At 40.9% G+C, this 10,725-nt stretch overlaps 4 protein-coding genes across 4 annotated transcripts in view; 3 read left to right on the forward strand and 1 right to left on the reverse strand.

Annotated features, from left to right (window-relative positions):
* LOC114531606 overlaps nt 1-4,455 on the reverse strand; it is a 29,154-nt gene extending 24,699 nt beyond the window's left edge. Inside the window, exons 1-2 of the mRNA XM_028553217.1 lie at nt 4,362-4,455; nt 784-843 (exon numbers count right to left, since the gene is read on the reverse strand). The gene's annotated coding sequence lies outside the window, so the exon portion shown is untranslated. The remainder of the gene's footprint in view (nt 1-783; nt 844-4,361) is intronic.
* Nucleotides 802-4,027, forward strand: LOC114531576 (A disintegrin and metalloproteinase with thrombospondin motifs adt-1-like). Its single transcript, XM_028553186.1, has 4 exons — nt 802-833; nt 1,010-1,669; nt 1,760-3,898; nt 3,999-4,027. Exons 2-4 carry the CDS (start codon nt 1,096-1,098, stop codon nt 4,025-4,027), a joined length of 2,742 nt encoding a protein of 913 aa, XP_028408987.1. The 5' UTR covers nt 802-833; nt 1,010-1,095.
* LOC114531608 (protein sidekick-2-like) lies at nt 4,060-10,438 on the forward strand. The gene is made up of 18 exons (XM_028553221.1): nt 4,060-4,158; nt 4,249-4,307; nt 4,395-4,537; nt 4,621-4,917; nt 5,109-5,249; nt 5,328-5,480; nt 5,569-5,865; nt 6,230-6,532; nt 6,700-6,999; nt 7,107-7,295; nt 7,398-7,514; nt 7,710-8,170; nt 8,357-8,451; nt 8,644-8,800; nt 8,926-8,992; nt 9,070-9,343; nt 9,483-9,657; nt 9,811-10,438. The coding sequence occupies exons 1-16, from the start codon at nt 4,078-4,080 to the stop codon at nt 9,321-9,323; spliced, it is 3,114 nt and encodes a 1,037-aa protein (XP_028409022.1). The 5' UTR covers nt 4,060-4,077; the 3' UTR covers nt 9,324-9,343; nt 9,483-9,657; nt 9,811-10,438.
* On the forward strand, nt 9,648-10,220 carry LOC114531577 (ATP-dependent RNA helicase DBP3-like). The gene is made up of 2 exons (XM_028553187.1): nt 9,648-9,657; nt 9,811-10,220. The coding sequence occupies exons 1-2, from the start codon at nt 9,648-9,650 to the stop codon at nt 10,218-10,220; spliced, it is 420 nt and encodes a 139-aa protein (XP_028408988.1).
* Nucleotides 10,439-10,725: the final 287 nt, after the last annotated feature.

Below are 10,725 nucleotides of genomic sequence, written 5' to 3' on the forward strand. Positions count from 1 at the left end.
GTAAACTTTCGATGAAACCTAATTCGACCACAAAATTATATATAAAAAAAATAAGGGTTTAGACGTAAACGGGACGTAAACGGTTCAACAGGTAACTTCAAAATTATTTTGACTACACTTTATTCTGATTGGTTCCTTAAAGAAATGTTTACGAAAACATGTTTTTCAATGTAACGAAGTGCAGAGTTTGATTCAGTTAGCGTAATGTTTACAGATGGGGATGAATTGATTTTGAAAATAATGTTCTGTATTGCTTAAAACTGGCTCAAAAGAAAAAAAACACCATGAAGAAATATTGACGAAAAGAATGTGGTTCTGGTTGATTTTTTTCCTCCAGAGAATATTCTGGGTATGAAAGATCTTGTACAGCAATTTATTGTTATATATTTGTGGTGTTCCGTCTCAGTTATTTTGAACTTTTTTTCAATCTTTTTTCTAATTCAGAGGTTTATACATTGGCCATTGTTTTGGCGACGTGATTAAGAGCGCGTATATATATGAAGTCATACAACAAAAGGCAATTCTTTTCAATAGGATTTTAAGAGCATGTATTATCGGTAAAGTTTTAAGACGCTATACCTGTTCAGAGTGAAGTGAGTTCAAGGAATGCATGGCTGTTAGGATGAATGCAATGCAATGCAATTTGCAATGGTAGACTGGCTGTGTTTCCCCTAATTTGAGATATCAGTAATTGCACCTTCCTCCATCAGGAAATATTTTTAATTTCTGGATTAAATCTGATTAAGATTACTGAATGTTTATTTTGCTTTGTTACCTACTTACCTTTGTATTTCAGGCCTCTGCAGAGTCAATCCCAGATGTTACGAAGTCAGGTAGGCGAACCTAAACGAGCATAAAGCAGTAAATGTTTATTCAATCTAGTATTACCAATACTTTGACATACCACACACCTCTAGGTACAGCCATAAAAATCTAATTTAAAAAGTCCTCTAAGGCACAAATAATCACTATCCATCTTAATGCTTTGTCTCAATTTTAAATTTTCTAGATCCTTACTACACGAACACTAAATACTTCTGGTCATTTGATGGACCACAACTCGATAGGAACTTCACAGTCAGAAAAGTCTGGGGTATGCTTGACGGAGCGATTAAACTATCAAATCGAAATACTAGTTCAGCACCACGGGTAGATCTTGGAGCCGTCAATTACTCGTGTATTTCTGAACCTTTTCAATGCGAGCACGGGTTCACCCTGTCCTTTTGGATGCGAATGAATGAATCAGAAACAAACATAGTTCTTTTAAATGCTGCTCAAGAGGACGCAGCTAGGGGAGTAAACGTCAAATTGCACGAACGGAAATTTCGTTTCTCTACAACTGGTTATCAATGGAAAGAGTATTTTCCAAGGACCGTCGAAAGGTTCTTAGATACAACATGGAATTTCAAGACGTGGACACACGTGGCTTTACTGTGGAATGCCAGAAAGAAAGAGTCAAAAATTTCTTTCAATTGTTCAGAGGCCGATTATATTTCGGGAGGCATCTCTCTTGATCGTACCGCGCATGCGTTTGGCCCATCGCAGCGATTGATCGTGGGCGCTGATAATGAGTTAGATAAAGGTGGCGAGGTTGAGATCGATGAGTTAGCGATATGGGATAGCGTACTCACGGAGGAAGAGATTTGTTATGTGTTTAATGCAAGACGAGGTAAGATAAGGGAAAGGTTTAAAGTAGGTTTAAAATCGTTTCACGGCATTTTCTTCAGGGATTCTCACATGCCCCTTTTTTTATTTTTAGTCCATGGTAGATACAGTCCTTGGTCAGAATTCACGGCGTGTTCAAAAACGTGCGGCCTAGGACTTCATTCAAGACACAGGAGTTGCACAGACCCAAGACCAGCTCATGGAGGAAAGAACTGCAGCGAGCATGAACCAACCTCAGAGACGACATCTTGCATGGATAGAAAGTGTCCAATAAACGGTGGTTACTCTCAATGGAGTGAATTCAGCGCCTGTAGCCAGACATGCGGAGGGGGGTACTCAACCCGCATACGAACATGCACCCAGCCCGAGCCGAAATATGGAGGGAAAAATTGTTCGGGTTTCGGGTCGGCTAGAGAAATTCGGGTGTGCAACCTGAATCCGTGTCCAATCCACGGAAATTACTCGGCCTGGGGGAATTTTAGTGAATGCACTAAGAGTTGTGAAAATGGCACGAAATACAGAAATCGAAGTTGTGACAATCCTAGGCCAGAACATGGTGGACGAAATTGCTCGGAAATCGGACCGTCTTTCGAAAAGATGGGCTGTAATGAATTTCCGTGTCCAGTTCATGGGGGTTACTCCGCCTGGTCGAACTTCTCAGAGTGTAGTAAATCATGTGCTGGGGGTAGGAAGACCAGGGTGCGCACTTGCACTGATCCAGCCCCGCAACACGGAGGAAACGACTGCAATGATTTTGGCGCAAGCAGCGAAACAATAAGATGTAACACACACTTTTGTCCTGTTCACGGGGGTTTCTCTCAGTGGAGCGAGTTCAGTTTTTGCACAAAAAGTTGTGGAAATGGAAGTATGGTTAGAGGTAGAACCTGTGATAATCCTCCCCCACAATACGGGGGGAAGAATTGCTCGGGTCTTGGACCCGCTACAGAGGTCAGAAGTTGTAATTCATTTCCATGTCCAATTCACGGTGGATATACCAGTTGGTCGAACTTTTCCGTCTGTACTTTATCCTGCGGCGGTGGGCAACAGACACGAGTGCGCTCCTGTACTAACCCCACTCCACAATACGGGGGAAGAAACTGTTCTCATTTAGGATCAAGCAGTGAGACCATACCATGCAACACGCACCATTGCCCAATACACGGAGGGTATACAGAATGGACCGACTTCACACCTTGTACCAAAAGTTGCGCTAAAGGCGGTCAATTTAGAAATCGATCGTGCACGAACCCTAAACCAATGTACGGTGGCTTTGATTGTTCAAGACTCGGGCCTGATCACGAGGCTCGCACGTGTAACGATTTTCCTTGTCCCATAGACGGCGCCTGGGGCGAATGGAGTGGGTATTCAGGATGTACTCGCACCTGCGCAGGAGGGAGACGCTTTCGGATTAGAGAATGCGATAGCCCGACGCCGAAACATGGCGGAAAGACCTGCGAGGAAATCTCGGGTGAATCAGGGTGGTATTGGGGTATATGTGGAACCAGGCCGTGTCCTGTAGACGGTGGGTACACAATATGGGGAAATTATAGCACTTGCACCAAGTCTTGTGGAAACGGCACAAAATATCGAATTAGGAATTGTTCCAATCCTTCGCCCGCTCACGGTGGACGAGATTGCAAGAGACTAGGGCCTAGTTTCCAGGAGGTCTTCTGTAACACACACCCGTGCCCAGTTCACGGAAACTACACGGCCTGGTCTGAGTTCACAGCTTGCTCGAAGACTTGTGGTGACGGTACTCAAATACGGTATCGTAGTTGCAGCAACCCAACACCAATGCATAATGGAAAGAATTGCGATCATTTTGGTCCGTCGAATGAGACACGATCTTGTTTCTTACGAGAGTGTCCAATAGATGGAATGTACGGACCTTGGACGAGATTTTCAACCTGCAGCACAACTTGTGGCGAGGATGGTTATCAAATAAGAACTCGTGAATGTGACAGTCCGGCCCCTAGATTCGGCGGGCGTTCTTGCAACAGACTAGGAGCAGGGAGGCAAATCCGGGCCTGTAATATTTTTCCGTGTCCCATAGACGGAGGGTGGGGCACATGGACCGAGTTTTCGGGCTGTTCGAAAACTTGTGAGTGTGGTGAGCGGGTTAGGACCCGGGCCTGTGATAACCCACCTCCCCAGTATGGTGGAAGAGAATGCACAGCTGTGTCTGGGGAGTTGGGTGTCCACGCCGAGGAATGCAATCCACAAAGATGTCCAGGTAGGCTTAGTTCGAATGAGATTGACTTTTTGTGTCTGAAAATCAAAACTAGGTTCCTACACTACGACCACATCAATACTCCGATTTCTAAATTGTTCAGGAATGATATATATCATGACGACATCATAACAATCACATCATTTCTTTTAGATATTCTTTTCGAGGTAACGATCAAAATAATGTCAGAGAAATGGAGAGATTCCTTGTCGAATTTTAACAGTCTGGAATACAAACATTCTGAGAGAAAAATATTGAGAAACGTAAGAGACCCCTGACGATATTCTTTAAGCAGTTTCTGCCCTGAGAAATCATAACATTTCTTTTAATGAAACATGTCATTGGATCTTTAGGTGAGAGATTTCTATGGTGACAATACGCCAATAAGCAGAATAAAAGTTTTGAAACTATGGTAGGTCGTGAAAATATAATTGGTAAAAAAATTTTTAAAAAAACACATTCATACCTTGTTATTTTTTTCTCTGATAATCGTTCGCAGGAAAGGAAGCGTCTTGGCACTTGTGCAAATACATTTCTTTAATATTCTTTACTCCGGTGTGATGGACATACAAGACGAAATATTTCTGCAAAATAAGTTAGGCCAATTTGAAGTCATTGGTATAAATATGAAAAGCATTGATGGTAAGACAACTTGAGATTATTAAACACTGGGAATCTGATCCTCAGATATATAGGTTTTCATCATAGAATATTTCTTCATTCAGTCCCGACAGTTCCTCCTAACAACATAACAGCCTACAACATCAGCTCACGAAGTATTCTGGTAAAATGGAATGACATTCCGAAATCTCAGAGCAATGGAAACCTCACGAGTTTTGTCGTGCTCTACAGTAGAAACAAGTCCAAAGAATACACAGAAACAGTGTTAGATCCAAACGTCTATCACGTAATTTTGAAAAACTTAGAGATATTTTATCCATACAGCATCAGAGTAGTGGCACACAATCGACGCGGAGAAGGAGTGGCGAGTTTACCAATTGTTGTTTGGACGGAGATGGAAGGTGAGATGTTAAAAAGGATATCTCGTGTCTTACTATAAGTTCTAAGTTGTTCGTGTTAGACAGTCAGGAGGATACTGTCATTGTTACTATATGAAAAAACAAAATCTAGATGATCTAAACTCTCCAAAAAGTTGTTCTAGTAATTGTAAGTTCAGATCAGTTCACTGAGTGCTTTCTTTTTTTCGTGTTAGCCCCAAATGCAGAGCCAGAGATTCAATCTTCCTACAATCTCACTTCCACAAGTGTTTATGTGCATTGGTCCGCTATTCCCAAAGAAAATCATCTTGGAATACTGCTAGGATACGAAATCAAATATCGTTTGAAGGAAACAGGTAGTAAAGTCGTGCAGTGACCTTCATGTTGAACCGTGCGCCTGTGTATTGAACTCCCGCCCTTCTTGGATTCTTTAGATGAATGGACTTTGACAAGATTAAATGTAACTACACAAGACATTGTCTTGGATGGTCTCAAGAAGTTTTCTGTGTACGAAGTAACCGTCGCAGGATTTAACAGGATTGGCCGAGGACCAGAGAGTCGTGTGTATATCACAACAGACGAAGATGGTGAGTACTTTAAAATCAAGAAAGAAAAACTATTGCTGATAATCTTTTCTTGAAGAAAATCCTTTTCGTATCCGTTCAATTTGCTTAGTTCCAAGTGAACATCCTACTGGCATCAAAGTAGTAAACACCAGCTCAACAAGCCTACGATTGTCATGGAAAGTCATTCCGCCTGAACATATCAACGGTATTTTACGAGGATACGGGATATTTTACAGAGCTGAGCATGTTCACGTGTGGAACAACCTTACTGTACAGCCTGATATACATAGTCTGGAGTTATCTGGACTGAAAAAATATCAGAAATATTACATACAAGTTGCAGGATTGACAGTGAAAGGAATTGGGAAACCTTGCAAACAAATTCCGGTCATGACAGACCAAGACAGTAAGATACATTCAACTACCATCCACACTAGTTTGTCTTGTGGTTTTGCTGTTAAGATGACCAGTTCTAAATCATCTCAACCTTGCTTCTCTTAACTTCTCTGCAATATCTACACCCTACATGTTCTTCTGATCTCTTCATTCCATAATATTTCTGACCAGCTCTCCTTTATCTCTTCTTATTACGTGTCCATTTCATCTCAACCTTGCTTCTCTCATCTTCTACAATGTGTACTACCTCACATCTTCTTCTGATCCCTCATTCCATAATATCTTCATCTCTTCTCGTTACTTGTCCATCTCATCCTAAACTAACTCGCCTCGCCTTCTTCACGATGCCTCAGTCAAAATCTTTCATATTTCAGTCCCAAGTGTAGCCCCTCCTGACGTTCTGGCAGTCAATACCAGCTCAACCTCGCTGCTCATCGAGTGGGACCCACTTCCACAAGCACAAACACACGGAATCCTCCTTGGCTATGTTGTGTTCTACAAGAGACGAGCCTATCGAAACAGACCATGGGTCCTCCGCCGGACCACGCCGACAACCAGAGCAGTAGAAATAGTCGGATTAAGAAAGTTTACCAAATATAACATCCAGGTCGCTGGGTTCACAAGCAAGGGAGTTGGCAAGAAGAGTAAATTGTTTTTCGTACCAACAGGCGAAGACAGTAAGTATGGATTTGATTCAAAACTATTTTGAAAAACTCTTCGTTATACCCGTTCACTTGACAAAGAATTTTAACACGAAAGGTCTAGAAGTTAATGAGTATATTTTAGGCAGTCACTGCGCCACATTTTACGACAAGTTATACCCTTATATTTTCATTCATTTCAGCTCCAAGCCGTTCGGTAAATTTCTTAACCGCCAGAGCATTAAGTTCCACCAGCATAAAGGTGAAATGGGGTCAGATACCCCACGGAATGGTTCACGGTATGTTACGAGGGTACAAAGTATTATTTCGGACGATAGATGACGACGGCGATTTCATGGTGAATAAAACGTTTCCAACCACGTACGAGATCATTTTGAAAAATCTGTTGAAATACACCAAGTACAGCATTAGAGTTATTGGTTATACAATCAAAGGGAATGGTAAAGCAAGCAATGATATTAACTGTACAACATTTGAAGATTGTAAGTAATTAGTAAGATTACTTATGTGAATAGTTCGTTCTAACTAAAGGTAGTCATTCTGATATCATGTTAAATCCCTTTACATGGTCCCTTTAAATCCCTTTTAGTACCCTCACGACCACCACTTCACATCAAGGTTCAATCTCGCTGGAGCTCAACAGAAATCCCGGTTACCTGGCAACCAATCACGCCACCATATTTCGTCCACGGTATACTTCGCGGATATCGTATTAAATACAAGCCTGTGAGAGATACTTTGAAACCCATTAACGCGACCTTCACGTGGGATGAAATAGGTGAGGATTGTTGCTATTTGCACAAAGGCTAGCTGCCCAGGTGAGGCCCTTGCTCTTGATTGTCAACTAATCTAATGGTATCATTTGTTGCTATCTTCTTAGGCCCTGATAAACTGGAGTATTTGATCCGAGGATTGCAGCCGTTTACAACTTATGTTGTTCAGGTGTTGGCCTTCACCTCAGTGGGAGATGGGGTGGAAAGCGAGCCGGGTTATGGAGGTATGAAGGGCAGTGGGGGGTTATCCATGACAGTAGCCAACATGGGGGGGCGTTCCATGACAGTAGCCAACAATAGAAATTGCCTTTTGGTTCCGATATCTCAAACTTGACCAAGGTTCGCAATGGTGATAAAAAGCATATTAGTCTACAAATACTAAGCTAGTCTGATCTCGAATACATCTGCTTTTTTTTCAGAAACCTGCAGTTGCCAGCGAGTATTTACAAGCAACTGGTGGCAGTTGATACCGTATACCACAGTTGATGAAGACAAGGCAATTGGGATTTTTCCAGATATCCTAAAGAACGCTATAGAGTTTTGTTGTCTTGACTGTGTGCACGGACATGCTGCAAGCATAAACTTCGTAGGAACAAACAAAACTAAATCACTCCAGCGAGGAATCATTGAAGTTAAAGATAATCTTCGAGAGGAAATTGATTTTCATTTTCCAATCTTTGGAACGCAATACAAGACGACGTATGGCAATGGATTTCCATATGTTCCTCTTGTTCATTCACCAGGAGCTGTGTTTCTTATCAGCTCGCGTAACGAGTTCAATGAATCTGATAAGGTCATGGAAACTATTCTCACGTCCTGGACTTTTATCGTCGTGTTGATACTATTATCGTATTTCGTCGGCCTGATCATGTGGCTAGTTGTAAGTTCATATTTACATGCAGTAATTTGCATTATACTTGAATTCTTAATCTAGTCATAGTGATGCAAATCCGTCTCCCCAGCTGGAGAGAGCCTTTGTGTTATCTGGAGAAATTACTATAATCTTTTAACAGCAAACCATTGTCTTGTTTTCGTATTTGTAAAATTCGACGTGTTTTCATCGCAGGAACGTAAGGACAACCCCAAGTTGTTCAACGAATCGTTTTTTTATGGCCCTTGGGATGGATTTTGGTGGAGTTTTATTACAGTCACAACTGTCGGGTAAGAGTGGTCAACTGGTTAACTTCATACGCGAATGAAACAGCCGTTTAAACAAGACCTGTGGATTTCTGTATCAAAAAGGAATGAGCTTGTTTCAGATGACAATATGATTTTAACCATAATACTTTCAACCATTTTGACTTTATGTTGACAATCTCATTGATATATTTATATATTTTTTAATTAAATCAGATATGGGGACAAAACTCCAAAGACCGTGCTTGGTCGCTCCATAGCTATCATATGGACGATGTGGGGTCAGATCATGGTGGTAATGCTCGTAGCCCAAATAACAAGCAAAATATCTGCTGGAATCATTGGAGAAGAAATCAGAGTTTATGGAAAAAAGGTGAAATGCATGAGTCAGGAGTAAAACAATTCAAATCAGGGGCTAATCCAGGCTTATCTGTAGATAAAGTACAAGTATTACGCACGTCAGACTCTTTGACAAATGAAAATTGTTTATAATTTTAGGTCGCAGTGATACAGAACTCGTCAGAATACAGACTTGGAGTAAAGAAAAACGCCATATATGATCCAGGTAAGAAACAAGAAATGGCATGAAAACATAAGTATCAAGACGTTTATACCAACAGTGGCCCTTATATTGCATTTCAGATGTTCACTACTCAAATTTAAAAGAAATCTACGATGATTTGGTGAACCACAAAGTTTTTGGTGCGTTGATCGATACCTACACGGTCGCGAGTGCCACGGATTTGTTCAACGATGCAAAACTGACTGTGAATAATATATTTGATTATTCTCTCAACTATGGAGTCGTGCTTGGCGGGGGAAAGGACGGAAACTACAACCTTGTCTTGAGCACTATATCCAACAAGAAACAGAGGAAATCCATCATGCTGTTGTAAAACACGTTAAGCCATTGAAGGTATTGTTCACAGATAACATGTTTTCCCTGAAATCTCGCTTTGCTGTGATCATGAATTATTCTCTGGCGATAGGAAGAACCCAGTGGATCTAACTAGTCTGTTATCATAACCTCTGATAACAAATTATTCAACATTTAGGATGTTTTAACGAGAAACGTGAGAGTGGAGAAGACACAAAGCCTTTTCGATGCAACTTCACACACATATCAACAAATGATTATCGCTGCTTCTGCCTTGCTCGGAACCTTTGTCCTCTTGGGAATTATGAAAGAATTAATTTCAAAATATTTGCCTCATTTTAAAATGCCGATAGGTGAGTAAATAGGTACAAGGTTATCAGCAGTTCTTCATGGATAAGATGTATAGAAACCACAACTGAATATTTCTCAGATTTTAATGAAAATTGAAGCGCTCCTAAGTAACCAGTCTGTTTGTTTTTTGATCTTTTCGTGCTCTTCAAATCTAGACACAAGAGCAATGGTAGCCCGCGCGAGAGATCGTGCATTCGAGTCTTGGCAGGAAGCTGTGATGGCAAGAGTGACTCCAGATAATACTTTCACAAGGCAAATGAAACGACGAATTCAACGTGCTAAAAGAAGACACCTGAAAGAAATAAAAGCGTACATAAAGGAACGTCAGAAGGCTGAGAAACGCATAGAAAGAGCTTTGAAGAGAGAACAAGCGAAGAAGAAACGCGAGGCAGCAAAGAAGGAACGAGAGGAAGCGAAGAGAAAACGAGAAGAGACCGAAGATACCGATGAGAATTGGAGTGATGGAAATTTGTCAAGTACAGACTCACTAGGATCGGTTACGAAAAATAATAAGAATATTTGGGAGGATATTGAGCAGTTGGAAGGGATATTTTCACTGGTGTGAGGATGCAGAGTTAAGCCCCTGGTACACGGTGCATTCTTCTTGCAACTCAACTCTTCTACTTTTAAGAGACGTAAATTAGTGAAGAGCCTTAAAAATGTTAGTGTAAGAGGAGCCATGGAGTTTAATAATTTCCTGCTGTTAGGCTATTTAAATTGTATTTTTTTAATAAAAGATGAAACTGTGAATAAAAGATGCCAGTGACCTTCTTCTACCTTTACAATTTGTTTTAAAGATAAGCATTTGATTGGTTTCTTTTTGTTTTCTGAACTAATCACAAGCTGATTAGGAGACGAATTGTAAATTGATGATAAACGATTTAACTTCATCACGAACTTGCAAACGTTTGAAAACCGATGATGAAATTTGCATAAGGTCAAGTAAAATTAACTGTAAAAATAAAAGTTTACATGAACCCAGTTCAGTTCGTTGTCAGCGAAGAATGAAAAGACGCATAGAAACATTTTGAAACGGCTGACTGGAAAACAGCAAATAGATTAACAGCTGG

The sequence above is a fragment of the Dendronephthya gigantea genome, unplaced genomic scaffold (genome assembly GCF_004324835.1).
Source record: "Dendronephthya gigantea isolate DGI-Jeju-01 unplaced genomic scaffold, DenGig_1.0 000073F, whole genome shotgun sequence".
Lineage (NCBI taxonomy): Eukaryota > Metazoa > Cnidaria > Anthozoa > Malacalcyonacea > Nephtheidae > Dendronephthya > Dendronephthya gigantea.

Bases quoted from the DNA above. Each gene is read 5' to 3' on its own strand.
- LOC114531608 (XM_028553221.1), top strand. From the start codon at position 4,078: ATGTCAGAGAAATGGAGAGATTCCTTGTCGAATTTTAACAGTCTGGAA. The intron at 4,918-5,108 runs GTGAGATGTTAA...TTTTCGTGTTAG, and splicing joins TGTTTGGACGGAGATGGAAG to CCCCAAATGCAGAGCCAGAG. The intron at 7,296-7,397 runs GTGAGGATTGTT...CTATCTTCTTAG, and splicing joins CTTCACGTGGGATGAAATAG to GCCCTGATAAACTGGAGTAT.
- LOC114531576 (XM_028553186.1), top strand. From the start codon at position 1,096: ATGCTTGACGGAGCGATTAAACTATCAAATCGAAATACTAGTTCAGCA. The intron at 1,670-1,759 runs GTAAGATAAGGG...TTTTATTTTTAG, and splicing joins TGTGTTTAATGCAAGACGAG to TCCATGGTAGATACAGTCCT. The intron at 3,899-3,998 runs GTAGGCTTAGTT...TAAATTGTTCAG, and splicing joins CAATCCACAAAGATGTCCAG to GAATGATATATATCATGACG.